Source organism: Hermetia illucens, chromosome 2, assembly GCF_905115235.1.
Source record: "Hermetia illucens chromosome 2, iHerIll2.2.curated.20191125, whole genome shotgun sequence".
NCBI lineage: Eukaryota > Metazoa > Arthropoda > Insecta > Diptera > Stratiomyidae > Hermetia > Hermetia illucens.
In genome coordinates, this window is record NC_051850.1 from 188,792,532 (window position 1) to 188,818,133 (window position 25,602).

Genomic DNA, 25,602 nt, shown 5'->3' on the forward strand with positions numbered 1-25,602 from the left:
TTGAATTTTATGCCCATCCAAGCGTTACTGATCTTAGCGACGCACGAACCAAGAAAGTCCCTGGAGAATTGGTTCTCACGTGATAACAATACCAGGCAAATTAGGGCCATTGGTTTAAAGACTGTAGTTAATCACGAGGGCGGAACTATTTAAAAAGCAGCAATAAAAATTCACCATTGTGCTTATCCGGGGTTGTACTGAATTGATTAACGTCAGACATCCAGTAAATACAAATCCCTCTGTCACCTAAGAGATACACGGAAATTAGACATTGCTGAAAATCTAGAAATTTATAGAACACCAAGGGATGAACTTCTCAACAAGGATCAAATACAACGGTTACTCCTGGCTCTTCAAATTCATCGGGAAGCCTGCTCGTATGCACAATTATAATAAATATTGATTATTAACGGTCGCTCTAAATACAGATTTTTATTAATAATCTATTTTTTTTTTATTTCTTGACATAAAAACCATTTCTTCCAAAAGCTTTCTTCACCACTGATGAGATGCAACCAAATGCATCAGAGGATTTTTTCTGATAAGTTCAAAATAAGTTCGAACCGAAGCACTGATGAGGACGATAAATAGTCGCCGAAACATGCATATCTGCAAAAATAGTAAAGCAAAACGGAAATAGTTTTTGAATTTTTTATTTCAATTAGGACCTTACCTGGAGCCCTGCAGCTCTATGAAGTTAAGTACATACATGGTCCGCGTACTCTTGCTTTGAGGTCGAATGGTGTGCATCTTCGTTTGGACTAAAGTTTACAAAGTATGGTTCCTTCCACATGAATCGGTTTTTATACCGAATCCAAACTCTGACTGAAGCTCTATTCATACGATCCAGCAGCGATCCATATTCTAGCGTGGCCAGCACTGCACGGCCCAGACAAAAGTACTTATATGATCCAACAGCGACCGTGCCCCGCACTGCACGTTTCAGACACAAAATAATTGGTCCTTACATTTACCATGAGAGTATTCATACGATCCAGCAGCAGGCGTTTCGGATCCAGCATGGTACGTGCCAATCACGGCACCGTAGAAGCTAAGAACCCTCGCCTCTCGTCTTTAATTTTGTGGCAGAAGAAAATCATTGCGTATATACAATATGTCGTTAGAAACCCATGCGCATTTCTATGTTTCTGTACTCACATAGTAACACATACTATTCCTTTGAGTCCGGATCGCTGCGCCTGACATGTTCCGTTCTGGATCCGAAACGTCTGCTGCTGAATCGTATGAATACTTTCATAGTAAATGTATGGAACAATTGTTTTCTGTCTGTGTTGTGTTAGGTCCACCGACGACGCCTTGATGCATGTTAAGAACTTCGTTGTCCGTTGTCCTCGCAAGTACGTCCTTGGAATCTTTGTTGATTTCAAAAGCGATTTTGACTACCTAAGTTGGTCGTCTGTGTTGTCCAAAATCTGTGAGTGTGACTGCCAGGAATTGGCTCTGTGGAAGAGCTGGAAGAACTGGAGCTTCCATGGCAGAAGAGCATTCGTCCAAGGTGTCAGTGAGCGTGTGTGGGTGAATGTTGAGCGCGGCTGCCCACAGGGATCTATCGCGGGTCCATTTATATGGAACCTGATGATGGACGAACTGTTGGGTGAGCTTTCGTCCGTGGCTGAATGTGTAGCGTACGCGGATGATCTCCTCATTCTCCTCATTCTTGTTGAGGGGAGCACTCGCCGTGAGTTCGAGCAGCAGGCTGCTGAATACATGCGCGTCGTTAACGCGTCGTCCATTAAAGTCGGTGTCGCGATCTCAACGGATAAGACCGTTGCGATGATGCTAAAAGGCATCCTACGTCGTCCGCCTTACGTAAAGTTGAACGGACTGTCTTTACAGATCCGGCAGAAAGTGACCTACTTGGGAGTCACGATAACGGAACGCATGTCCTTGGTCGCGCACCTGCGCGAGCTCAGGCTACGTCTCACAACTTTAGCGTGTATGTTAAGGCGTGTTATGAGGTGTGAGTGGGGTCTACGCAGGAGAGTTGCTAGATCCATTCATGTGGGGCTCTTCCTCTTCAGCGAGTAACTTTGTTAGCGTGTCTTCCAGTGTGTCGTACGGTCTCGACCGACGCCATGCAGGTCTTGTTGGGTGTTCCTCCTCTTGATCCGGAGGTAGTCCGGCGTGCCACGGCCTACAGGATCAGGAGGTGCGTACCTTGGCTGCAAGCAGATTTAGTTAGTTTTAACCAGGGTGAAGGGCTAGGGCCGCTTGCGGTGAAAAAGGTGTTAGACGTGAGTGTAACATCTAAGTGGCAGCTTAGATGGGAAGAATGTGGGAAAGGTCTGGTCACATATAAGTACGTCAGATATGTGTCTGCCAGAGGAAGTTCCATCGTGGACTTTGGGCTTGATATGGGCTTCCTTCTGACTGGGCATGGTAGCTTGAATGAGTTCCTCTTCAAGCGCAACCTTGCCTCCAATCAGGGTTGTGTTTTATGTGGGGCTGACTCGGAGGACTGGCTACATGTTCTCTGTGTCTGTCCAGCGTACAGTGACATCCGCAATCTACACGACATGGGCGTTCACGTATTGAACGGTATCTACGATGTTAGCCACTACCTTGCTAGCAGTGGGACACTTAAAAGCGCTAATGCGTTCGCGCGTGCTGCCTTCCGACGAAGGAGGGAGCTTCTCGACGCTGCTTTGCTTGCAGCTAATGGGCGAATGGCCTAGTGGCCGCGGTGGTTAGCCATCAGTCTTGTGTGTTTGGTGTTAGTGTTGTCTTGTGATGTCCTTTATTGGTTGTTTCTAATTTTGTTCGCAAGCATAAAGTTTGATGTATAAATTTAAGTAGTTAATAATGATGCAGGGCAAAATTAAGGTTATTTTCCCAGAGGTACAGATACTAGTAGCACAAAGAAATCTTTGGGTCGGAAAAACGGTAAAGATAATGTAAAGTTTTCCTCGCTAATCTAACCACACACCGCGGTAAATTACCTGCCTATATTAATTATAAGTGTACTCCTAACAACATAAAACATAATTATTATAGGTGATATATGTATAACCTAGTATCTAAGCAGATACATATCTCTGCATGAATATACGAAAGTGAGATTTCCATGGTGTTATCACAGTTAATGCAAATATTGACCTACCTAATGATCCCCTCCTCCCTCATTCATTACCTGGAAGCCGCTACTCAAACATTAGATGTGTTAAATTAAAAAATATCTATTTTCCATGAAGTATTATCTTTGCATCTTTGCAAAGCAGCCACTCGTCCATACTACCAGCTAATGAGCAGTTGAAACGTGTCGATCAAGAATGGGCTTATCCTACGCTAATGATCCATAACGTAAACATCATCACTCGCTTATTAAACTTCTATTAGAGTCAAATGATGATTTGAATGCAATCCCAACGCCTGAGACTATCATCATCTTCCTAAGAAGTCATATTTTACGTGAGTTGTGGGAAAGCTGGTAAGTAATGGAAAATCAATTAGCTTTTAATGCCTTTCATCGCACGGAAATGAATATGTTCTCCAGGAATTTGTGTGCTGATGAAATGAGAAGATGAATGTAGTCATTTGAAAAATCCCATTTTCTACTGGTTTTTATAACTTTTAAGTTGGATTTCAGAAAGCTCTGGCCCCGTTTTGTTTCTTTAGGTATTTAAGTAAAGAGTTTTCTTTTAGAAAAAGATAAAGATGCATTATTGAATAATCATACTTTAATTAGTGAAGAAGAGATTGTAATTTCTAGTAATAAGACTTTAGATACAGACCAAAGATACTATCCTCAGCCTTATCCTTCCCTCTAGCCTATTCCGCTAGTGCCTAAATAGTTCAAATGAACACATTGTTGTTGTGAATGCGGCATAGAACTAAAGCTAACGCAAAGTATTCAGGAATCAACTTAGACAATAAAGCCCTCGAGACCAAGGACAGTCGAGCTAGGCCCACTGCAAAGGGCCCGGCATTCTTAATATATTTTTACCATGACAACCTTGGCTAGATCATCTGCGAAGCCTAAAATCATAAGGATTGGAAGCAAAAACTAGATTATATACCGCATTTCATAGTAAGGTACATGCTGTCGCGCCTTATGGTACCCTGCTGGGACGATGTTCCCTTTGGGTCTATCGTCCATCCCCCAAAAAAGTAGCCTATCCGAAAGAGAAAGGAAATACCTATCTCAGACAATGAATCTTTGGTTTGTTATCAATTTACGGAATTAAACCTAATTTTCATGAGCAACATCAGCAGGATACAAAGCTTATCAAGTTCAGAACCATTATTGCTTTCATCGTAATATGGGCACGCCGAAACTGAAAATTCCATTTCCATAATATCACAAAATGATCATTAATATTTTTTTGTTGTTGGTTCATTAAGCACTTCATGGCTTGGTCATATACCTGATTCTGCTGCATATTGGAATTGCGTTTTAGCATCTGTTTCCCGATAGCTTTCGTACTATTGCACATGCAAATCATGCTGTGGACCGCATGCTGTGGAATTGTTGTTGAAGTAGAAACATATTGGTAGGAACTCGACTGAAGGGAGACTTGAAGGAGGGTTGAAACCAAATGCTGAATTTAGAGGAATTGGTATCGTACAGACCAGACATTGGCTTTTATTGTAGCCAGCCACCTAAGAATTTCCCTTGGCCATTCGACGAGTAGGGACATATGCTGTCGAAAAGTAGCAGCAATAGAAACATCTTTTCCATTGTCGGCATGTAAACATTGAGGGCCAGATAAAGGATCCCAACCTAGATAGGACAAACAGTTGGCGAAGCAGCAAATGTGTTGTTGCGAATCAACATCTCCATCAGAATAGCGTTATGATCGCTATTGTAAGGGAACGTCTGCAGTTTCCATTGAGGATTTCTAAATTTGAAATTAAATCGCGCATCAGCAATCCACAAATCCAGATAGGAATTTGCCCTAGACCAAGCTCGCTATCTGGCCTATGCAGTCCGCATTTATACTCAATCTGTTATTGCCTTTTCAAAAATGGTTTGCGCATTTTGAATTGCCTTTTATGGATTGAGCAGTCCGCTTTCGAATGCCTGGGTGGAGCAATCAATTTTTTTTGGTTAGAGAAGTGAAGTGCATTTACACACAAAGTGTGGACTCTAGTCTCAGACAGACTATAGACTAAAGGTCTAAGACTCTAACCCGAAACTGTTTGACACATTACCTCAAGCTACGCCTATTCAGTATAGGAGCAAAACCCCGTGGATTCAAGGAGCCTCAGCTACCCTGGCTATTCTCCTATCCATATCCCACTTTTTCGCCTTACGAATGCCTTGAGCGTAACGTGCCACTCGGCTCCACGTGTCCTCGCTCTGCAGCATGGCCTCAATGATGGTGTCCGGGAACGCAAGGCACCTTTCCATCGAAAGGTGATAATCATCCACCACGTCCTTACAATAAATGCAGTCGGGCGACCGTGATTTTCCGGTTGTGAACGAGTAAGCCGCGACATCAGAAAAACCTCTACTTCAAATCAAGGCAGACACGAAGGACGGAGTACCAGAAGAAAAGGTGAGGGGACGAGGAGAACTATACCGCCAGCTCTGCTTATTAAGCCGACGGAAGGCAATACTTCTGCAGAAGTGAAATCCGTTACAAGATCAAACCCGAATATAGCAGAGCAGAAATGTCTTCCATTCGTAAGTCCTAGTGGAACTTGGCCCGAGGACAACAAGTAAAGTTTGCGTTCTGTGAAACAGTCAAGGGCTTCTGGGAGATAAGGTTTTAATTTCCAGCCTGGAACCCACATGTTTTCTGGAAATCCGAGACCTTAACTGCCTCACAGAAAAGAACCACCAAATCCACCCCAACGTTGCGGCGCGTAGGCTGCGAGGGAAGCATTCCAGACGTAACCTCCGCGTCGGAGTCACTGGTGTCGTTGGTGGACGAGTGGCGAATTCTGGAAGACTTCTCGGCAAACGACCATCAATACATTGCCTTCGAAATAGTTAACACAAACTCTCCCCGGCGCTCTTCCTTTGTATGGAATGTTGCGAAAGTGAACACCAGAAGGTTTATCGAAACTCTGTGAACAGGTGCGTCCGCGCTGGAAGGCTCTCCTGGGGGTAGCGGCACTGCAGTTGACACTGTCGTCAGTTATGAACCTGAGAAACCCAGGAGGGCATCGAGACGTGACCAACCTTCAATGTATTACCGGTCGGTGGAAATTGCAGAGCCCTGGGAGGAGTATCGCAGACTCCGCCGCTTAACACAACGTCTAAGCGGCTGGCTTAACACAACGTCTAAGCGGCTGGGTGGAGGCATGTACCATAATGACAGAATACGGATCAGCCAAAAGGAGACTCCACAGCGGAATAAAAAGGAGCAAAGTTCACTGCTTGCAAGATACGGTCGACGAAGTCAATTGAGACCCGTGAGAACTCAGTTACAAACTGATAACCCGAAAAATCGGGGCTCTGAGGAAACCCTGTTCACTTAAGGCTGAGCAGATTGACCGCATTGTACGGGCGCTATCCCCTGCGCAACCGGTACGAAATGAAGACATCAGCGCGGAGAGCACCGAGGACTGCCCACTTTTCTCTATAAAAGGTTTAGAACAGGCAGTCCTTTCTATGAAAAGCAAGAGGGCGCCAGGACCCGATGGTTTTCCAGAAGCGGTATACAAACTGGTATTCCAACATCGGCCCAACTTACTGCTTGGCGCATTAAACCCTTGACGAAAAGAGGACATTTTCCTTTCTCGTTGAAAGGTGGCGAGGCTTGCGCTGATCAGCAAAGGAAAAGGCGACCCTGAGTTGCTGTCTTCATATCGCCCACTTGCTTGACACTGCTTGAAAAGTGCTTGAAAAGATCATCAGAAGCAGACTGGCTGAAGCGATACGTGCTGCCGAGGACTTATCTCCACGGCAGTTAAATTTTAGAGTAGGGAGATCCACAGTTGATGCTGTCATGCAAGTCGTGGATGCCGTTCGACGAGGGGAGGCACATAGCCGAACTCGACGATTGGTGCTCCTCGTAACGCTTCACGTCCGAAACGGCTTTAATTCCGTAAGATGGGCAATGCAATACTTTCCACCTCCTGAACTTTCTCTTACGGATATTGGGGGACTATCTCTATACTATCTCTCTATCTCTATGAAACACTACACAGTCAGAGGGGGATGGAGGTCACGCCGGGGATAACGCAGGAATCCATCCTAGGGTCAGACCTCTAGAGCGCTACCTATGATAGTCTACTTTAACTCGACATGCCAGAAGAGTCGCGCCTGATCGGTTATGCAGATGATGTCGCGGCGCTGGTTGCTGGACGCACTGTCGAACAGGCAGACTTGACATATTGATGCGATGGGTAAGCAGATGGATGACTACTCACAGTTCTGATTAAAAAAAAGAATTCCGACCCGGCGAGTCGATAATCGAATCAAAACCAGCGGTAAAGTACCTTGGGCTGGCTCTTGACTCAAAGATAAGTTTTTTTAAGCAAATCAAAGCAAGGGTGAACAAGGATGCAGCTGTAGTTTCGGCGTTAAGTAGGCAGATGGCTAATAATGTCCTACGTCTAGCAGGCGACGTGCAGAGGTATGGGCTGACACTCCTGGCAAGGAGGTATCGTAAGCGTCTCGCGCAAGTACAGATACGAGGAGCTTTGCGGGTAGCGTCAGCGTATCGCACTGTCTCTGAACCGGCCCGTGATGGTGATCGCGGGAGTGATGCTCGTTTCCCTCCTGTTAAGGAGCGTCAAGCCATATACAAGCGCAAGGGGGAAGATCCAAGGAAAGTGAAGAACAGCAACGCACCCTAGATGAGTGGCAAATTTCTTCACAAAATGAAACTAGAGACAGATGGACTGCGCGGCTCATTGCCAACTTAAGTGCGTCAGATTTTCAGTCTTACCTGCACAAGATTCGAAGGGCATGATCTCCGGATTGTGTGTTTTACAATGGAGTTGTAGACAACCCCCATAACACTTTTTTTTTCTTATGGAAGGTGGGATGGGATTTGTCAGCAGCTCTATTTAAACACAGCGAATCTCTCTTCAGAAAACATTTTCGTTGTTGCCCATTACATTCGTGTTGGTTACAAAGAAGACAGAGCTCGACTGATGGATAGCAGGGAATTCCTTGAACTGACGGTTTCCTTCCTCCTCTCCTCTCCCATTGATGAAAGGAATTACCTGATTTGAAGGCTCCGCAAGGCGGGAAAGTTCGGAGACTAGCCCGAAGTAATGTGACAAATGGTTCCAGGTCAGCTCTCTGACGATTAGGGTGTTTAGCTGGAGGATAAGGGACCTCCGACATTGGACATCAGCCGGCAAATCGCAAACATCCTAGCCGCAGCCTTGTCTGCGGTGTTGCGAATCTGCTCGAAGAAGCTCATCTTCGTATCTATCATAATGCCGAGGTATTTCACCGCATGCTTCGACAAAACCAAACCATGTACCTGAAAAGGGAGTACTGTGGAAACCCCTTCTCCTTGGTCAGCACAACGACTTCGGTTTTCACCAGAACTAGGGAGAATCCATGCTCAGCCATCCATCTGCTTACTCGCCCCCTCACCATTCCCAGTGTGCGCTGACTTACACAACCGTGAGTGCGGTAATCAGTACCGCAACGTCATCCGCATACCCGACCAGATGCGATTCATCAGGGATCTTGAGTCGGAGAAGACTATTATGTAAGGCGTCCCAAAGCTCCCAGTGGAATAATAATGCGAACCTTTTTTGGAGAACTAATAAAAACTGGAAGGTAAAGGTAAAGCCTGACAACAATGGCACTGATCCACCTCAAAGATTTTTAGTTAACCCAAGTATTCAAATTCCAAATGATCTCAGTTTGCTTTGTCTTTATTATTAAGGAATGCCGCCATAAATTTGCAACATTGTATAGAGAACAATTAAATGTTTACTTCTTTCGGAACGTTGTCAAGAGATCCTTCCATTAAGTGACCTTTGATCCCCAGAAATTCCGCCGTTCTTTATGGTGAAACTCTTAAAGTTAAGCTACTCTTTCTAATATTGTCTCAGATGGCGCGGTTTGGTTGGCTGCCATAAACATCTACTCGAAATGTCGTTAAAGACAATATTATTACCAGAAGCAGTGAATTACAAGTAACAATTGAATAGCCTTCATGCAATCCAATTACATAACCAACTTAACATTGTATCTTTTCACGAAATCAATATGAGATTGCAGCTTACTTTCGGCTATCTTCTACTGGATCATTCACCTGTAGCGACTCTCGTTAATATTTCTCAGGGGTAGCTTCACAACCTTCGTGTTTGTTGGTTTCCCTGTTAGCCATTATCTACTTCTTGTTTAGTTAAAGGTTAAAGTTGCATCCACAGAGTTTGATATAAATAGTTTATCAACCGTTATAAATTCAACTGGCATTCAGGCACTCACTAAAGTGTAATGAGGGGGTATGGACATATTATTAGAATGACTCTGTGGTTCCTGTATGCTACCTTGTGAATAAAATATGTAATAGCGAGAAAATAAAAACTCGTACTAAAGTAAGGAAGTAGAAAAGATGAAAAACTGACCCCTTTCGACTTAGCAGAAAATGCAGTTCTTCTCAGACTCCAATTAACTTTCCTCGAAGCTCAGAATGATATGGACAATCATCTAACGACTATCTTTACTGTTTCATTACAGACTCACGAATTAGAGTAATAACGGCCGCAATTGGTGAAGACTCGATTTCAGGAGTAACCTCGGCCCTACTTTCATCCACAACATTGCTGCCATCAGCAATTGCATCGAATGCAACGACAAACTCCCAACGTCAGAATCGTGCAATTTCCAATAACTGTCCGCGATCATGTCCGACATCGAGTACCCCGCAGGAGCCAGTTTGCGGATCGGATGGCTTAATATATGCCAACAGCTGCGAAATGAAGAAGAAAACTTGCTCCAGAAACGGATCGAATGCGGTTAAGGTAGGCAACCGGCAATTGCTTTTGCTATTTCTCCAATTTTTACTTTTTCCTGCCAGTCCCTACTATCATTATGTTATTATGTGAACTGTTTTGCGGAAAGTGATGTGGAGTAGAGGAAGCTGGTCTCCTAAGATAGAGATACTCGAAGCGGTTACGTTGCAAGAAAAGATAAACGAGTTTTCCGAACAATTAGCGTTACCTGAGAAAACATCAAATGATCTTCCTCCTGAACACAACGCAATAATCAGAAAAGATGGAAATAGAGTGCAAGGAACGACCGCATATTTCCAATCCTCAAAGTCAGTGGTATTCACTTCATCCTTACGGTTGACCCAGCCTCAGATATTCAACGAATTAGAGTAAAATTCAAATCAATGAAGCTTCTCTACTGCTGACCGGAATATGATCACCATCTGACCCCTTTTCGCAAAACTCGTTAAATATGATACCGCCAATACCGGGCAATTCGTTCCGCCCGTACTTACCTTGCCTTTACCTTTCCAATGTCTGCATTGCCTTAAAGATTGATCGCTGATCGCATGTAGCCTACACCCGATCCTTCACTTATTACTATGCAGACAATCAGGTATTGTATTGAGGCTGCCATGTGGATATGGCCATTGTAGGTTGCCGGGAGTAGTTCCTATAAAGAGCATCAAGTTTACTAGGTCACCAGACCAATCGATGGCGATGACTTGGCGTGATGGGTGGCACTTTGGCCAATTGACATAATTGTGCTCCAGAAATATCGAGCAACTCTTACTTATTCAGTACGGACTGGAATTTAGATACATAGATACAATATATCCGAGTAATTTCCAATTCTAGATTTGTTGCATTTCTTTTGTAGGAAGTGAAAGGTGGCTGCGAACGTGCCAAGGGATCGTCTTGCAAACATCGCTGTTCATCGGAGAAGGATCCTGTTTGCGGAACAGATGGACGTACATACCTCAATTTGTGAGTACCACTTTATAAATATGATGAGCACTTTACCGATACGATCTACCACCATTTCTGACTTTATAATTTTTGTCTTCCTCCCATTTGGCTCCTTATTGCTTATCAAACAAAAGGAATCGGTAATAATTTTTACAACATAGGATTTATCACTGTTACAACGTTATTATTATTCTGTTAAGCGAACGGCGCACCGCGTCCTTGAAGAACTATTGTGCCCCTTTTACTGGTTATAGTGTACCTATTGATCATAGTATCATAGTATCAACGTAGTCTCAGCTCCTGAGATGCCGCTGACTGGCTCTGTTTATACCTCGCCGGCGACTGCAGTCAACAAAACTGGCGCCATACCTAAGTCGCCCCAGTCGACTAATTTTAATTCTCTGCCTCTATCTGCCTCGTTTAATTCCAGCGTGTCCATAAAAGATGGTATCAACCCGATGACGTCCGCTAGCCTACTGAAAAATCCTCCATCCGTGGGACAAGTTCCCTACGCAATATCGGATGCGCTACGAAGTTCTGGCATTTATCCTACAGTCGCTACATTAGCACCACCGCACGCTTCCTCCTGTGTATCATCGACGCCCGCCACCGTTGAACCGCAGACCCTTCTGACCTCATGTCGTCCGAGCGGCCCCCAATTGAACGTCGCCTCGCCACCGAAACAGCTGTTCGTGTCAAGGCTAGCATACTCCACTACGCCCGACGAAATTCTGGCCTATATCAGAAGCAAAAGCAACTCAACTTTGTCACCTCTTTCCTGTGTGAAGCTGACGAAGGATGGCTCTCCTGACCGAGTGATAGCTTCGATGACTTCGATGCTATCGTCCAATCCTCCTTTTGGCCACAGGGAGTCTTCGTTAAGCCTTATCAGAGGTCTAAGATTCGTGAAAATTTCCGGCCCGCCCGCCTGCCTCGCCGAACTTGAATGATTCCAACAAATATACGCTATTTTATCAAAATGTAAGGGGTCTAAGGACCAAGCTGTCGGATTTCAAACTGTCTGCCTTAGCATTTCAACATCATGTCATCTGCATTTCTGAAACCTGGCTGGATGACAGGATTTTAGATTCTGAGCTCCTCGAAGATTACTCTGTCTTTCGTTGTGACAGAGACTGCGTTGCGCTTGGCAAGACAACTGGCGGAGGTGCCCTAATAGCTGTTAAGTCCCCTCTCCGTGCCGAAATCATCTTTTCCTCCTCCTCCTCATCCTACGATTCTGTTACCATACGTGTCCTTCCACCAAACGTATGTCCCTTTATCATATCGTGTGTATATTTTCCCTGCCTCAGCCCGCCTTCTCTGTACGAGGATTTCTTCGACAGATTATCAGAGGCCCTAACCGTTTTGTTTCCCTCACTTCCTTTCATCCTCTGTGGTGACTTTAATCTTCCTATACTCTCCTGGCCCGTTACACCTGGCCTTCCCTCCCTCCCTAATAACTCGACCCACCCTTCCCTTCCTCTATCCACTTTCATGTACACCTGTGGGGCCCTCCAATTTAAGCTTTCTAGAAACCATTTAGATCGCACTCTTGACCTTGTCCTCTCTAACCTTCCTGTACGTTATCTTTCCCAATCCCTTCATGCTCCGTCTTACGTTGCTCCTGACACCCATCATCCTGCTCTCGAGTTCGATGTTCAGATATCCCGACTCCACTCTCCTGTCGCTCGCAAGCCTACCAAGTTTAACTTTCGTAAGGCGAACTTCGAAGGTCTGAACTCAGCCCTGGCGTCAATCAACTGGGTCTCCCTGCTCTCTCCATTTACATGTGACCAAGCACTCAACACTTTCAATACCATTTTATCTGATCTTCTTCCTTGTTACGTTCCCTCCTCTCCTAAGTGCTTACGCTCTTATCCCGTCTGGTTCACCACTGAAATTCTAAAAACTACGTCAAAAACAGACTGCGAGAAAGAAGTTCCTGTCTTCTAGAAACGTTGCTGACTTAGTTTTTTTCAAATCCCTTCGTTCCTCGGTCAAATCTTTAATACGTAAGTCCAGACACGAATATTTGTCCGGCGTGGAAGACTCACTGAAGCGCGCAAATCTGAAACGTTTTTGGTCCCACATTCGCAACTCCCGCTGCCCCACCCAGTTACCCCCTCCGTCCATTAAATTCTCTGGCTTCTCAGCTAACTCCCCCCAACGATCTTGTGATTTACTCTGCCGCTACTTTTCGTCAGTCTATGTTCCTCCTCCTTCCTCCGAATCCCTCCCGATAGTAGATGTAGCCTGCCCCGCATCGCCTACCATTCCCCTTCTTACCCCTATCCTTGTCGAATACCTCATTGGCGAACTTGATGCCAAGGTCGGACCTGGCTATAATGGTCTTCCAAACCTCTTTTTGATCAAAACTGGTAAGTCCATCTCCCTTCCCCTATCTCTTATTTTCAACAAAAGCCTTGAAGAGAATCATTTTCCCAGCTTGTGGAAAGAGGCTCTCATTATCCCCATTCACAAAAGTGGCGATCGTTCGCTTGCCGAGAATTACCGTCCCATTTCCCTCCTCTCCTCCTGTTCCAAAATCCTGGAAAGATATGTCAGCGACTGGTTGTCCGCACACTTTGGCCAACACGTAGTGAAAGAACAACACGGCTTCGTTAAACGTAGGTCCACTGCCTCCAACCTGCTTGACTTTACTAACTTTGTTGCCAAATGTCTAAATTCACGGCAAGAAGTGCATACCATTTACACTGACTTCGCGAAAGCCTTCGACACTGTAAATCACAAGATACTTCTATCCAAACTCTTGTCCCTAAACGTTCCCAAACCACTTGTTTTATGGCTTGCCTCTTACCTTTCCAACCGATCCTCCCGCGTCTGTTTTGACGGCTGTACTTCCCGCTCCTTCTCCCCCTCTTCTGGCGTCCCACAGGGGTCTATTCTGGGTCCTTTGCTATTTTTATTTTTTATTAACGACCTTCCTCCCCTCCTTACTTGTCGCTGTTTGCTCTATGCAGACGACCTTAAGCTATTTTCCGCTATATCGTCGCCTATGGACTGTGTTTCCCTTCAGAATAACCTGGACACTCTGGTTCGTTGGTGCTCCACTAATGGTTTAGCGCTAAACGTCAGAAAGTGACAATCTATGTGCTACTCCCTAAAATCCTCACCCACTTCTTTCTCCTACTCGCTTAACGGACATTCCTTATCCTGCTTAAATTCCACTCAAGACCTCGGAATCACTTTCGACAATAAGCTCTGCTTTGACACCCATTGCCTCGATGTCATCAATCGAGCAGCAAAATTGTCAGGCTTTATTCTTCGCTCCTCCTCTGATTTTGACTCCATCCAACCCTCCTTAGCTCTCTTCAATTCCCTCGTGAGGAATACCCTCGAGTATTGCTCCGTGATCTGGTCACCGACTCGTAACTGTGATTGTCTTGCCCTTGAAAATGTGCAACGTAAATTCACCCGTTCCCTCTTCTTTAAGAAAAGCTTCCCTCGTGTGGATTACCCCTCCCGCCTCCGCTTTCTAAACCTTCCCTTCCTACAACAGCGTAGATCCTATCTGGATCTATACACATTCTTTAAACTTTCCTCGGGCCTGATGGACTGCTCCGCCGCTGACGAGATCACCTGCCGTCCTGCGTCTTATAAAACACGTAACGCAGATATTTTCAACGTGCCCTTCGCGGAGCTCGAAGTCTATTTTCATTCCCCGATTCCCAGGCTTTGCCGGAATTATAATGCAAAACAGCTTGGTCCTTTTAACTTCCCTACTTTAAGTAGTTTTAAACGTAGGATAAGTTTTTGCTTTCTCCTCCTCCTAAGGACAATAATTAATTGGAATTCTCTCTGTTTGTTGTCCGTTAATTAAATAAATAAATCTAAAGCAGGCCTATAACCGTTAAGAACTTTAGTATGTTCCCCACTTCTAGATCTTTCAGCCTTGCATCTAGTAGTAAGTGTTCTCCCAGATGCCTCGACCTACTTTGCACAAGTTCCGGACACTGTGTATAGAGTGTATAGAGGTTTCGTCCTCCTCCTCACAAAACATGCAGGCAGTGTCCGTAGATATCCCCTAGATGATAGTTCAGCCGACAATGACCAGTGAGAATTCCCACTATGATTCGGAAGTTCTTTTTGGTGAGGTCTAAGCACTCCTTTGTGCGTATGGGTTCGTATCCCCCAATAAGCACCCTGGACTGCTCCATCCCCGGTAGGCCCGCCCAGTATAGTTCCCTCAACCGTTCCTCTTCATTTCTTAGATTCATAGCCATGAAACCGTTTCCGATTCCACAGAAGGGTTCTGGCCCGTGTAAAGGCGTCCCTGCTCCCTTCTTGGCTAGTTCGTCCGCTGCCTCATTGCCTTCCAACCCAGCATGGCCTGGAACCCAAAGTATCCAAACCTTGTTGGACGAACCGAGTGTATTCAGTCTCTCAAGGCATTCCCATACCAGTTTAGAGTTCACCTTGTTGGACCTAAGTGCCTTGATCGCTGCTTGGCTATCGGTGAGAATAGCTATGTTCTGATCCCTATAGTTCCTTTGCAGATTAAAGGAGGCACATTTGTCTATGGCGTAAATTTCCGCCTGGAATATGCTAGTGTACCTGCTCATTGGCTCAAAGTACATTTTCCTTGGACCAATGACACCCGCACCCGCTCCCTCTGCTGTGAGGGATCCGTCAGTGTACCAAGTAATCAGTTGCTGGTTTAAGCCGTATGTCGCAGCCACGCTCTCCCAGTTTGCCTTGTTACTCCAACGTGTTTCAAACTCCTTATCGAAGTGAAACCTCGTTGTCATGTTGTCCCTCGGTATCAGTAATTCCGGATACCGCCTAGAAAGGATATCAATGTTCCTTCGATTTAGGCAGCTCCCCGCCTCACTCATACTACCGGCCATCCTGAATATTACCCTCCTTGCCTGCATCTGTATGTGCAGATGGAGAGGGGTTAATTCCAGAAGGACCTGCAGGGATACCGCAAGCCAGCCTTTGGAGCTTATGTAATTCCCTGGCTTGTGTGCTGCGTTCGGTTCTTTCTGCCCAGATTACCGCTTCATAGGTAATCATTGGCCTTACTATTGCAGTATATATCCAAAGTAGTACCTTCGGGCTGCAACCCCATCGTTTTCCTCCTATGGATCTGCAAGTCATCAGAGCCCTCGTGGCTTTCCGACATGTGTCTTCCAGAGTAATTTTTGGTCTAGCGTAATTCCCAAATATTTGACCTCTGTTTCTCGTTTTACCTCCATATCATGTAATGTTATGGCTCTCAGGTGATCAAGCTTACCCCTCCTATTGAATGGCACTATGGTGTTTTTGGTTGGGTTGATCCGCAGTCCCACCTTCCTGCACCAGGCACTAGTAACCCTTAATCCAGTTTGGATTCTATCACATAGGATATCTTCATATTTGCCCCTACAGATTAAAACAATGTCGTCCACGTAAACCTGGACTTGTATTCCAGTATTTGTTAACACGTCCAGGAGTTCGTCCACTACCATACTCGACATCACCCTGTGGACAGCCTTGAGTGGTGTTCATGGGACACCGGAATGTTTTCCACCCGGTGCACAGGTATGTTTCCAAATCGGTAATTGATATGACATCTACCTCGATCCTGAGGAGTTTACCCTTGCCCTTCACCTTGCTTCTGAAGACTCTCCATAGTCGGGTATGGAGATCTTCATTCTGAGCGATTAGGAGGCGCATAAGGTCTTCCGTTTCTATTGCCGCGGCTTTTGGCAGAAAAACTGTCACCATGTGGGCTCCTGGTATATCATCCCCAGCACATGTTGACAGTTCCACCCCTTCTCAGCCTGGCAATCTAGGAGCTATGGTTCTAACCCATTCTGCGGTGTTTTCCGTCACGTATAAGACCTGGTCGAAAGCGTATCCCGTGAACACCAGTTTCGAAGTCCAACCCTTGATCATCTGCTTGACGACAAGGTCCTCAATGATTTCCTGCTCCTCACGAGTGAATATTTACTCGGGAAATCGTTTTGGGAGTATGGCCAGTCGAATGCCCTTGATCGCACTAGCATAGCTAATAGCAGGCTTCCTGGATCCTGCCTTCACTCCTGACCTGATCGGGTTTTCTCCCCCTTGGATTCAGGTTTGGATTTTTTAGGAGTATTCCCTTCATGCGGGCTGATCTCTGCTGTTCCCCGCTTTCTCGGCTCCGGTAGAGATGGCTTAGGTCTGTCCTGAACCTTCTTAGGGGCCTCTTCTGGTTTCAGGCCTTCCTTCAGATAGCGCAGGTACCATTTAACACCGGCGCCACTGAGACCTATCTCCTTCCTGACGTCTGTTATATTTATCTCAGACGCGTTTTTGCTGATCCCTGCTCTTTGAGCAGTGGTGTTCGTTGGCTGTTGTCTACGCAGTATACCAATGTTAACCTTGGATCCACTGCTTGACGTCCCAACTTCTCCCTTCTTGGGTGTAATCATCTGGCTCTCAGTAATTCGGAGATGTGCCTCCGCCTGATTAACCAGTTTTTGTGCGGTACGGGGCCCCGCTTGTTTGGTTTGGACTGCTTTCCGCGCAAACCATGTATTTCCAACAACCATTTCGTGTGACACTGTTAATTGAGTAATCCGCAGTCCATTATCATTTCTATTTTTATGTAAGCTATGGGAGTCAACGCATCCCCTGAATTCGGGCTCCGTCCCTTCTTGGCTGTTAAAATCCCCAAGTATGATTTTGATATCATACCTGGGGCAGGGTTCGAGGGTTCGTTCCACTACTTCGTAAAAGGTATCCTTCTCCGAATCTACAGTCTCCTCTGCAGGAGCATGAACGTTAATGAGGCTTATATTTCAAAATTGCCCCGTAAGCGCGATAACAGCAGGTTTAATTTTTTGGCAAACTAAGAAACCTACTCCGAGCACATGATTTACTGGATGGTCATTGTAATATATAGTGTAGTGGCTCTTCTCAGTCCCCCCCGTTCGGTACAATATTGGGACAAGTTATCGGCTAGCTGCTTGGCAGCTTCATCTCTGCCCAGGGAGCGCACGTTCCATAAGAAAATGCGCAAATCGTTATTCCGTTGCCGGGTTCGATCAGTCCAGTCCGAGGCTCCTGTTGTGGCTTCGTAACAAGTTGTTTTCCGTGTAGCGTTGTCAGTCCTACCCAACCCCCAACCTAGAGGACAAGTAGGTGCAATTTGTCCCGTTTTAAGGCGCGGGAGACTCGTCTTCATCCTTCTCCGTCTGCAGCGTTTCATTAAGAAAGAGCTCCTAGCGGTCACCACTTGGAGGTGGAGATACGGTTTGGTAGTAGAGAAATTGGTGTTGGTTCAGCAGGCGTTTCCCAGGTTTTATGCTCCATCGTGGGTACCAATCCACGTTTCACCCTGGGACCTATACTACCCTTTGACTCTTGGGGTTGTCCAATACACGTCTGAAACCAAACTCAGTCTCAATAATAGCGTAACGTGAAAGAATTCAAAACTAGAATTTCAGCTCCAAAAACTGTGACACTGGAATCACAAACACATCATTTTGATTAAATGTGTGGCTTAGGGAAGGATCACCAACGCTGAGGTCCTTGCTGACAAAGATATTCTGCCTGCTATACCACAGTTCCAGATCTCGCACGGCCAACCCCATGAAGCAATTCTTGGACTCGTTTGGGTGAGATGTGGTTTAAACCTTCCGAACACCCTTGGCTTGGTGCTTTCAGATTACCATCTGTTCACATCTTTGAAGGAGGAAGTTAAGGGGAGGTGGATAACTAAGTAAAGGAGTCGTGTATTAGTACATTTGTCAGTTCACAAGGTACTAAGTCGAGGAACACTTGTCTAACATGCTCTGCCTTGCTTAGCTCGGTGCTCACAATGGTGAATTCGGACCGCTAGGGCCACTGTAAGATAGACTTATCCCAGTACGAAAACCTTAATTAATAAATCTTGGCTTCGGTCCGTAGCCTAAAATCTTTTTCTACCAGCACTTCCTGGTGATGGTAAATTGTCCCTACGATATTTTGCTATATTTATACAAAACTGCTGCAGCCTGCTCATATATCCGCTTTTTTTTCCTGCCTTTGTGTTAGTATTCCTCTTTCGCCGATTTTATTAACTCCTGACTCACCGGTCCTAGCTCCCGTGAAAAATGTTGAAGTAGGAACTAGTGCGGCGCACAATAAAGCATTGTCCACCACAGATATACTGGTTTTATTCTTGCGCGCATTACCGTAGGTCGAAGTATGCTGCTTCCAGGATGGGTCTTTTTTTTTTTTGTATGGATGGAGGTGGAAATCTTAGAAAGACGCTGCTGCGCCAGGTTGCAGCAGTGTGTGGGATTCACACCCACTAAAAGCACCCCCACTCTTCCGCCCCTCCCCGCGGGACCACCGTGAAGTATTACTTCGCGGGGGAGGCTCTGGTTCGCTATACCAGCTCGTCCATGTCACGTCTCCGTCGCGCCGCCTTCCGAGCTCGATCCAACTCCAGGAGTTTTGTCTGCACCACGGCTACTGCCTCATTTACCGCCATCCAGTTTTCCTCCGACTTCAACATCTCTTCCACCAGGTTGGAGGGCTCGATGTCCGCCCTTAAGATGCTGTTCAACCTCCTTTTCTGCTGCAGAAATCTGGGACAATGGAACATAACGTGCTCCGGGTCCTCGAGTGTAGCACCGCATTCAGGACAGTTGGGAGACTCGTCCAACTCGAAGCGATGCAAGTACTTCCTATAGCCACCGTGTCCCGTAAGGAACTGTGTCAGGTCGTAATTCAATTCTCCGTGCTTTCGGTTGACCCATTTCTCGATGCACGGGATCAATGTATGGGTCCACCTGCCCTTGTCGGAGTTATCCCATCGTTGTTGCCACTTGCCACACAACTCTCTCCTGATGGCTTTTCGGAAATCCGCATTCACCTCGGCTGGATTTGCCTTCCGTTTTTCGTAGAGCCAGTGTGCCCCGCTCGCTAGAAGATCTATAGGGATCATTCCTGCGATAACACACACTGCCTCCGTCGATGCCGTCCTAAATGCGCTGCACACCCTTAGCGCAATTGGCCGGTATGCCGAACATATCTTCCCCCGGTTGACAGCGTGGTTCAACGCTCCCGCCCAGACAGGGGTCGCGTATAGCAGGATCGACCTCACCACTCCCGCGATGAGTAGCCTGCGACTATACTTCGGCCCTCCCACGTTAGGCATCATCCTTGCAAGGGATGAGCTGGCATTTGCTGCCTTCTCTCGCGCATAATCCAAGTGTCCCTTGAAACTCAGCTTGGCATCGATCATCACCCCCAGGTATTTGACAACCGATTTTGAGACGACCTCACGATTACCAACCCGGATGGTAACCGTGTTGTTCTTCCTACGGTTGGTAATGAGGACCGCCTCCGTCTTTTCGTCCGCCAGGTCCAGCTTGGCCATTCGTAACCATGACTTGATGGTATGAATGGCTTCATTTGCATAAAGCTCCACGTCCTCGGGATGCTTTGCAATTGCAACTACCGCCAAGTCGTCCGCAAAACCAATCAGCGTTGTCTCGTCCGGCACGCGAAGGCAAGCACTCCGTCGTACATTATGTTCCACAGCAGCGGTCCCAATACAGAACCTTGAGGCACACATGCTGTTACAATGTACTCCTTCGGCCCGTCGTCCGTCTCGTACCAGAGAAGTCTGTCCGAAAAGTAACTCTCGATGAGCCGAGCCAAGTAGCTAGGAACACCCAGTTTGGCCAAAGCGCCCTTAATCCAGCCCCAGTTGGCTGAGTTAAAAGCATTTTTGACGTCCAGCGTCACCAGAGCACAGCATTTGCCCATGGCCATTGCATTTCGAGCCAATTCCACGACCTTTGCTACTGCATCGACCGTAGAACGGGCTTGCCGAAACCCATATTGCCGCTCTGAAAGACCACCCGCAAGCTCGATGAACGGGAGCAGCCTGTTGTATATCACCCTCTCCAACATCTTCCCCATGGTGTCTAAGAGACAAATAGGGCGATATGAAGAGGGCACGCCGGGTGGTTTTCGAGGCTTCGGTAGCAAGACCAGCTTCTGCCTCTTCCACTGGGCGGGAAACACTCCTTCCGCCATGCACGATTCGAATGTGCTTGCGAACCACCTTGGTCTGGCCTTAACCGCCACCTTCAGAGCCCTGTTCGGAATTCCGTCCAATCCCGGAGCCTTGCTGTCCCCAATACGTCTGCAGATTTCCCAAAGTTCCTCTTCGGCAACATCAGGGATCGAGAAGACGTCCTGCTGAGCTGCCAGTTGGGATTCTCTTTCGTCCTGCTCCTGCTGCGGGAAAAGAGTTGCAATTATTTGCAACAAGAGCCGTGGGCATGTCACCTGAGGTGATTTTCGCCCGCGGATCTTCTTCATTACAACTTGGTAGGCTGTACCCCACGGATTCGTATTAGCCTCCATGCAGAGCTTCTGGTAGCATTCCCGCTTGCTTCTCCGAATGGCTTTCTTAAGGTTGCTTCGCATATCCCTGTATTCCTCCTCATGCTCCTGGTGCTCCGGCCTTCCCCTTGTCCTGTGGGAAAGTCTCCTCGCTCGGAGGCAAGAGGATCTCAAGGCAGCGATCTCCGTGTTCCACCAGTAGTTTGGCTTCTTGCCGTGGCGCAAACGTCGTCGTGGCATCGTAGCGTCGCATGCTTCGGTTACACGCTGAGACAGCTATGTGACCCTTTCCACCGCTGTTCCATCCGGATCATGGGCTCCCTCCAATGCGGCCAGGAATGTCTCCTCGTCGAAAGCTCCGATAGACCAGCCAACCGCCTTAGCCTTTCCACCTCCAGAGCGTCGTTGACTGCTTCCCCGGTTCCCAAAGTGGAGGAAGATGGCCTGGTGGTCACTGTGGGTGTAGTGCTCACTCACTTGCCAAGCCATCCCCTCCACCAGTGAAGTGCTAACAAAGGTTGCACTAGGAGGAGCGTAGCAGCTGTAAATATGGACACCGTTGACCTTCGTCCTTATAAAACCGGCTGCCGGGGGGGCCATGACTTCCTGAATGTCTGAAGTGTCTTCCGCACGCCCAGATTGCCGCGTTGCCAGACGCATCCACCGCCCAAGTCGCACCGCCGTAGTTTCTCTACGGCTCGCAAATAACCGCGACATCGACATTCGACTCTCGAATGGTTTGCGAGAGCAGGTCCTGAGCTGCCTCACAGTGATTGAGATTGATTTGTATCAATCTCATTTGCCTGTGCAGCTCCCTCCTATATACCGGACATCTGCTGCTTCCCGCAATATGCCGGCCGTCCACGCCCTCTTTCCCACTACATAACATACACCGTGGATCTCCGGTGCAATCTTTGATGAGGTGGCCCTCCAGGATGGGTCTTATCGGGATGATTAACTTGTCATACCTTCCGACGAAGGTTCATTGAAAATTGCCTCACCTGGTTCTAGTGAATCCGTTTCCACATACCAGCTCGTCTTTCTTCCGCTCTCCTTGGTAAAAGCGTTTGAAAGCCAAGATTTATGGCTGAAGCTCTATTATGCCTTCCTCGTCCATTTTCTCGAGTATTCAGGTAGAAATGCTACGAAGAAGCCAGTCGTAGTCAGGTTTCTCCGAATATAGGAGTTGCTGTAATCACCCCTCCGCGGGTAGCTTTTCCACTGAAGTGGAGAGCATGTCTCTCACAAATTTCTCCATGGAGGAATATGAATTTGCGAGGTCTCCAAAACCTGCACCACAGCTGCGACTTGATTCCTCTAAGTTGCAATCTGTGACGTTTACGGAGTCATTTCAGTTTCACTTTAAGTTTGTATTTTTCGACCCCTTACCACCTCCCACATTTTTCGACAAATGTCGAAACTGATATCTGTTCCTGAAAGGATTAATTAAAACCTTTCATATGATACCCCACAAGGATACATTTGGAGAAGAAAAATTTTACATCTGCCACTCCCGCCCCCCTCCCCCTCCTTTGCTGAAAACAATTCTCATGTTTCTACGTGCATAATGCCATTCACTTGAGATCAATCTTCTGCTATAATAACCTCAAAATCCTTGTTTTAAATACAGATGTATGCTACGTGTCCAGGCCTGCCGAGTAGGAACACAAGCCGTAACCTTGGCCCATGTCGGTCTATGCAGCAACACCAGTGCAATCCGTGAATCATGTCCTGTAGATTGTAACAGCGCTCCAAAGGATGGACCAGTCTGTGCATCGGACGGCAATGTATACAACTCTACCTGTGAAATGAAACTTCTCACCTGCGGCCAAGGAGTTGTTCGTACGAGCCGGAAACACTGCCAAAGCACCAGGATGTGCCGCGAATCATGCTGGCGAGTATCCCGACCCACTTGTGGATCAGATGGTCGTCTCTATGCTAGTCCCTGCAAAATGAGAACATCAAACTGCGGCAAGCACGTGTTCGAAGTTCCAATCTCCTTCTGCATGACCCAAGAAAGGAACGCAGGATCGAACAACCAAATTGAAGACTGTCCCACCGAATGCGAGAAAAACAACTCTCCATCACAGTATGTCTGCGGAAGTGACGGAAACATCTATTCATCGACTTGTGAGTTGAAGATGCTGAATTGCGGGTGAGTTTTTAGGATATGCCATAGATTTAGTAAAGTCGGAAATATGTCTTTTGAAAACTATCTTTTCCTGCAGCACCCAGCGCAAGGGCATCCAAGCTGTCTCAATGGACCGATGCAAATCGAAATTAGCCAGATGCAAGCTCCTGCCCAATTGCAAAGAATTCAATGACAAATTTGGATCAATCTTCGCTTCAAGTAAAAATGACAAACTGTGCGGAACAGATGCTCAGACATATGGAAACGAGTGTGAATTGGCTCATGCTACCTGCTTGTAAGTGAAACATTGAGGGTCGAAAAAAGATCCTTCGTTTTGAGAATGATGGGGTCCTAAGTCCGCATCAACTTAATGCTGGACCGGACCCCATCATTCTCAAAACGAATATTTCAGCTCTGGCCAAGCTCTGGTCAATAAAGCGGATTTGCGCTCAATATAATTCGTAGGCATGTCGTGTTCTACGAATTATATAAAGGAACACTGCTCCCAGGGCTGAGGTGAAGCAGCGTCTGACGATTTGCCTCTGCCCTGGTAAGAAACCGTAAAGCCGCCATCGCTTGCCTTTTTTGAAAAGATCCTTGTTCAATGGGGATTTTTCAATCATACTCAAGGCAGAAATCTTACCGATACTCTATAATTTTCCTTCCAGACGAGGTGTTCAACTAGCTCACGTAGGCGAATGTACAAAACTCAAGGAGCCACCAGTAGATTGTGAAGTTGAATGCCTTCCCGAGGAGACAGAAATAAGCCCAGTCTGCGGTTCGGACGGAAACGCCTACCACTCTCTATGCGAACTCAAGAAGCGCACCTGTGCCACTCGAGTTGTCTCTGTGTCTTTGGAAAATTGTGCCACCACAGCCTACTGTAACGCCAACTGCAGCAACGAACAAGCCTCCTTCGTTTGTGGGTCAGACAACAAACTCTACCAATCGGAATGCCACATGCGGAAGAAGAACTGTGGAAAGCATATTTTCGTGATCCCTCTCAAACGATGCCTGGCTGGATTCTCATTCAAGGGATGCGCTCGCATTTGTCCTCCGGAGTACGAACCCGTTTGTGGATCCGACGGAAAGACCTACTCCAACGATTGCTTCCTCAACATCGAGAATTGCCGGTCCAGCGGTCGAGTGCAGCTGAAACACTACGGAACCTGCAGCAAACCAGACGAACCCTCCCACAATTTCTTGTACTAAAATCCGAAAGGAGGAACTTAGCTTACTATGATCTTTTACGACTAATTAATTGTAAATAATGAATTCGGTTAGCAGATATCGAATGGTAGAGTAGTGCGAAGGACAAGTTGCGAGTATGGTGGGCCCGAGTGGGTTTGAAAGCAGGAGGAGTGGTTACACGGCCTCCCACAACCAAACGTATGTTAGCCATATCTCGCACTTGAACTGCTTGGAAAAAAAACAGAAACCGTCGAAAATCTCACCTCACCGCAAGGAATAAAACCGTTTTAACACTAATCACTTAAGATTCGAACGAATTTGAATCAAATTTCATCTTATGCTAAACGGCAAAGGGTTTGCGACGAATCATGCAATCACGCGGAATTCACGCAACTCGCCATACGCCAACATCATCATTGTCATATTCACTTTTCCACTTTAGATAGTTTTAAGGCTGATATTTATTAAACGGAGGACACTAATAAAAGTATTTGTAATTTATACAATCGATTGCGGAAATTATCGTTTAGAACTGTTGTCTACGAGGTTTTAAAACGGAAATATTTATTTTAGCTTTTCCATACGATTTTATGTATTGTGTGTAAAAGAATTTGGCTTAGATAATATTTGTATAGATAAATAAAATTATCCATAATTATATAAAGAGTTTCGATGGTCTTTCATTCGTAAGTCAGTCACTTGCATACAGTGCGATTGTGAGAGGTTTGGTGCAGAACTGACACAACTCAATGGAAGTGTTGAGGATGTAGAACTTTGAAATCCAGAGAAAAACCACAGTGGTGGCTTCACTGCTGCTCAAACGTCGAACTTTGCCCCTTTCTCTCGCTCTCTCGACCTTAAATGAAGTTGAAAGCCAGCCTGCAACAGTGACTGCAATTCCAAGGACTCGACTTGGCAGACTATTATTACGACTTTCTAGCCCTGAATCAACTACATTCTCAATTTAGACGTCTAGACAGCCAGAGTTTATTCGATCACCGTCTCCGATGGCTCTCCTAGCATTTAACTCGTTCTTCGGCTGGGTAATCCGTGGTTCTGCAAACTCTAATACTATTCAACAGACAGCGCAGATATAGTAC

At 46.3% G+C, this 25,602-nt stretch overlaps 1 protein-coding gene across 1 annotated transcript in view; it reads left to right on the forward strand.

Annotated features, from left to right (window-relative positions):
• Positions 1-25,142, forward strand: part of LOC119649586 (agrin) — a 135,371-nt gene extending 110,229 nt beyond the window's left edge. The window contains exons 2-6 of the mRNA XM_038051791.1: positions 9,623-9,906; positions 10,757-10,863; positions 22,811-23,335; positions 23,409-23,606; positions 23,980-25,142. Coding sequence (XP_037907719.1) covers positions 9,623-9,906; positions 10,757-10,863; positions 22,811-23,335; positions 23,409-23,606; positions 23,980-24,523 — 1,658 coding nt within the window. The 3' untranslated portion in view covers positions 24,524-25,142. The remainder of the gene's footprint in view (positions 1-9,622; positions 9,907-10,756; positions 10,864-22,810; positions 23,336-23,408; positions 23,607-23,979) is intronic.
• Positions 25,143-25,602: the final 460 nt, after the last annotated feature.